The sequence below is a fragment of the Gossypium raimondii genome, chromosome 13 (assembly GCF_025698545.1).
Source record: "Gossypium raimondii isolate GPD5lz chromosome 13, ASM2569854v1, whole genome shotgun sequence".
In the NCBI taxonomy this organism is placed as follows: domain Eukaryota; kingdom Viridiplantae; phylum Streptophyta; class Magnoliopsida; order Malvales; family Malvaceae; genus Gossypium; species Gossypium raimondii.
Genome location: NC_068577.1, coordinates 17,416,215 through 17,421,045, shown reverse-complemented (window position 1 = coordinate 17,421,045; position 4,831 = coordinate 17,416,215). Strand labels below are relative to the sequence as shown.

The 4,831-nt window shown below is 34.0% G+C and overlaps 1 protein-coding gene across 1 annotated transcript; it reads right to left on the bottom strand.

The window, feature by feature from the left end:
- Nucleotides 1–592: 592 nt before the first annotated feature.
- On the bottom strand, nucleotides 593–1,191 carry LOC105781415 (uncharacterized). Its single transcript, XM_012605956.1, has 3 exons — nucleotides 1,113–1,191; nucleotides 974–1,038; nucleotides 593–832 (listed from the first exon to the last, which is right to left on the bottom strand). The coding sequence occupies exons 1-3, from the start codon at nucleotides 1,189–1,191 to the stop codon at nucleotides 593–595; spliced, it is 384 nt and encodes a 127-aa protein (XP_012461410.1).
- Nucleotides 1,192–4,831: the final 3,640 nt, after the last annotated feature.

Genomic DNA, 4,831 nt, shown 5'->3' with positions numbered 1-4,831 from the left:
TTTTATTGCTAGCTCTGCTTCCGGTATTTCTCGGCGGTCTACCTCTGCTGACAATATCACACGATCTAACATTCTAAAATTTTTCTTCTTCAATCTTCTCGGGACAATTTCTAACATAGTGTTCTCGAGAACCACACTTAAAACAAGCTCAGCTAATTAACCAGCACTCACCAGGATGTCGCCTACCACAATGCTGACACTCGGGTTTATTAGAATTCACACTACCCACACTTGCCATTGAAGTAGCTTGAGCTCCAAAACTCGAATATGATCTCCCCCGATCTCGGCATGAATACCCAGCTGAAGTAGTCAGTCGAGGATTCATCTCTTTGGGCTTCTTTGACTAAGTTTGGAATGATTTACTCATTGGCCTCTTTCTTGCATCTCGTGCCTCAATCACAACTTTCCTCTTTTCTTTATTCAGTTCTTCAGCTTTACAAGCTCGATCAACCAATACGACAAATTCTTTCAATTCCAAAATCCCAACTAATAGTCTAATATCTTCATTTAATCCATCTTCGAATCTCTTACACATGATAGCCTCTGTGGACACACATTTCTGAGCATATTTGCTGAGTCTGATGAACTCTCTTTAATATTCTGCCACAGACATTCGGCCCTGCTTTAACTCGAGGAACTCTTTACATTTTTTATCAATGAACCATTGGCTTATGTACTTCTTTCTGAATTCCTCCTGGAAGAAATCCCATGTAACCCTTTCTTTTGGAACCACAGATACCAGTGTCTTCCACCATCGGTATGCTGAATCTTTTAGTAAAGATATAACACATTTCAAGCATTCTTCAGGAGTACAAGATAGCTCATCAAATACCTGAATAGAATTCTCAAGCCAAAACTCTGCTTTCTCGAGATCATCGTCTATATTAGCCCTGAATTCTTCAGCCCCTTACTTTCGGATTTTATCAACCGGAGGCTTACTCAATCTTACCAAATGAACACCTTATGGAGCTACGGGGACAGGTTGGGGAATAGGAGGGGGTGGAGGAGGTTGAACATTCGGATTTGCTCGAACAAATTCTGTATATCAATTGTTCATCATATGGAGAAAGGCTTCCAATCCCCATCTCCCTGGCTTTGTGTTTCAGGTCTACTATCCTCAAGCACAGTCCCTTGCGCGAGAGCCGGTTTATTACTCTCTACATCATCAACTACAGCTCGGTCGGGATCCATTTACTATAAAAAACAATTTAAATTGTCAAGAGTCATCACACTATCTCAGTATACTTATGGCATGTATAGATAAACTTTCACACTTTACGTTGGTCTGAGAACCGACTAAACCATAGCTCTGATACCACTAAAATGTAACACCCCCTTACCCGTGTCAGATGCTCGGACCGTGTACAAGGCATTACAGAACTTTAACAAAATTAATTTTTTCATATTTTATTTTAAAGTCCCTTTTTGCATTTAAACATTTACATACATTAAAATTTATCAACACAACATTGAAATTTCATACACGTGGAATTTAATCCATATTAGTCCATATTGATGACTTATCCAAAATAAACTATTATATAGTATATACAGAAAAATTTGTGACATATAAAAAAATGACCAAGTCCTCTATACATGCCATAATTCCAAAATAATATTTTTGACTAAAATACCCAAAAGGAAGTTGATAGTGTGACTGGATCTCTGACAACCTCCGATTTCTGAGCTGGCTTGGTAACACTATAAAACAAGCGAAAAGAGAAAGGGATCAGCATATAGCTTAGTAAGTAATAATGTAATTAAGAAACAAGTTTCTAGCATATTTCCATAGATAATATAATCATAATCACACATAAATTCATTCTTTATTCAAGTTCTAGCAAGCTATTTATTCGCATCATAGTCACTAAATTATTTTTATCCGAAGCTACAGAACTCCAAATTAAGATCCGTAAATTTTTCTTGAAACTAGACTCATATATCTTGTTACCGAAAAATTTTATGAATTTTTGGTTTAGCCAATTAGTAAATTTTATTCTTTAAATTTTCCCCTGTTTCACAACTCGACAGCTCTCACCCCTCTTCACTAAAAATTAATTATGTCTTTTAAAGAATTCAAAAGATGTTCTCGTTTATTTCTCTTGAAAGTAAACTCATTGAGAAATTTAATCATGTAAATCACAAACCATAATTATTTTTTTACAATTTTTAGTGATTTTCCAAATTCAGAATAGGGGATTTCGAAATTATTCTAACCCAGTGTCACGAAAATTCCAATATCTTAGAATATATAATGCTTTGGTATATTCTTTCTCTTTTATATGAAAATAGACTCATTAAGCTTTAATTTCATATCTCATTCAACCACTAACTCAATTCCTATAATTTTTGGTGATTTTTCGAACTAAGGTCACTGTCACTGGCCAAATCTGTTATGTTTCAATTTCACTCATTCATATAACACTATAACAATGTATTCAACATTCAGTAACAATTTAATTTGTAGGCACAGTACGAGACCTTATCACTCCAGTTACTCCCTTGCAATTTATCACATTTCAATCACATATTCATATTTGTTTGCAATTACTCATATCCCGTTGAACATGTTGAACTAATAACGAATATTCAGTGGTTTGCACATAGTACCACCCATGTGACCATTTATCATATATTATAACAAATATTTCAGTCCAATACCATAACAAATTTAATAATTCGATTCGAACTACTTCAATTTTTACTCGACAATCATATATCCCCAATTCAAGCTAATTTTGTTCAATTCAACTATCAATACTAAATTTCTAATTGTTAAATAACTATTTCATATTCAACCATTTCTCATATATTATAACAAAATATTAAAAATAATTATAAATGATGTATTATTTACATACAACTTACCTCGATGCAAAATGTAGTTATTTTGCAATTTAATCCGAAATATTTTTCTTTCCCTGGCTGAGATTGATTCCATGTTCTTCTTGACCTATAATATCAAACTTAGCTTGTTTAATATTCACATTAATCCAAAATAGCCCTCGACTCAATTTTGGCAAAATTACAATTTTACCCCTAAACTTTTGCATATTTCCACTTTTGTCCCAAAGCTCAGAAATTAAACTTCATCCCTTATTATTATGTTTTATGACATGCTAAACATTTTTCCCTTCTATGGTAACATCAAATTCCCAGTCTAACACTTATGAACATTTGGTATTTTCACCGATTATGTTGTTTTACTCGGTTTCACTTAAAATCGACTAGCAAAAGTTGTTTAACATAATTTCAAACTTCATATTCTACCATAAAACATCAAAATAAAAACATTTCACCTATGGGTATTTTTCAAAATATGAACCCTAACAGGAATTAATGGTAGAATAAGCTAAACCGAGCTATGAGGACTCCAAAAACGTAAAAAAAAATTAAAAACGAGGCTTGGATGCACTTACTATGAGGCTTGGAAGCTTGAAAACCCTAACTATGGCTTCCCCCCTTGTAAAATTCGGCCTTAGCATGAAGATGGACAAAAATTGGCTTTTAATTTTGTTTTTAATTCATTTTAATAACTAAATGACCAAAATGCCCTTAGAAAATCTTTGGACACATGCCTAACCATGTCCATTTTTGTCTACCATCTTAACCAATGGTCTAATTACCATATGAGGACCTCCAATTTAAAAGTTCATAACAATTGGACAATTGTAACATATAGAACTCAACTTTTGCACTTTTTACAATTTAGTCCTTTTGACTAAATTGAGTGCCCAAACGTCAAAATTTTCGAACGAAATTTTCACGAAATATTTCTGTGAAATTGTAGACCATAAAAATATAATGATGATAAAATTTTTCCTCGTCAGATTTTTGGTCCCGAAACCACTGTTCTGACTAGGACCTAAATCGGGCTGTTACATCATTCATTGTCGAAACATTCGGGAGCAGTGTCGCGACATGACAACCAAATTTCTCTATGTGTTTTAAAGTCATTACTTTGGTCACCTTTATTCTCACTATTTATGTTTGTTGATTTCCCATTAATTTCTTGGAAATCCCAAAGCATGCTACACTGTAAAGTTTGTTCATCAACTACGGTGTTAATTTTTCCTCAAAAATAATGTTTTACTCTTTGGAAATTAACGAGAAAATGTCATCCCCATTTTACAATCAACTATATTATTCCATGAGGAGTTACCTAATTTATTGTATATGGACCAACGCTGGCAGTGTACCAAACCTGGCAAAGATATTTTTCTTAGAAATCTCACTACTGATTTTGTATCATTAGTAGGTAGTGCGACAACTTAAACCAATTTTGAGAAATAATCTACACCTAGAAAGATGTACCAATCCCCAAAAGAACTCAAAAAAGGTCCCATGAAATCAATCCCCAAACATCAAACACATCAATCTCAAGTATCCCCGTTTACGACATTTCATCTCTTTTTGATATGTTCCTAATTCTCTTACACCTATCACATCCTTGTACGAATTCATAAGTGTCTCTATTCATAGTTGGCCAGTAAAACCTCGATTGTAGTACCTTTTGTGTTGTCCTTTTTCCACCAAAGTGCCCTCCACAAGGAGATGTGTGACAACCTTGTAAGATATCATGTATCTTTTCCTCTACTACACATCGTGAAACTAATTGATCCGCGTATTGTTGAAACACATATGGTTCCTCCCAAACATAATTTCTCGATTCATGAGCTATCCTCTTTTTCTATTGCCAAGATGCCTGATCTGGGAAAACCCTTATTGCAATATAATTGACATAATCTGCATACTATGGTGTTAGATGCTTACCTGGTCTGGGCTAATTAATGTCTACTTTGAATAATTGCTTATCTGCAAAACTCTCTTT

Coding starts and splice junctions, on each gene's coding strand:
- LOC105781415 (XM_012605956.1), bottom strand. CDS start 1,191: ATGGATCCCGACCGAGCTGTAGTTGATGATGTAGAGAGTAATAAACCG. Junction 1,039..1,112: donor AGGGACTGTGCTTGAGGATA/GTAGACCTGAAA, acceptor ATTGATATACAG/AATTTGTTCGAGCAAATCCG. Junction 833..973: donor CTATTCCCCAACCTGTCCCC/GTAGCTCCATAA, acceptor AATTCTATTCAG/GTATTTGATGAGCTATCTTG.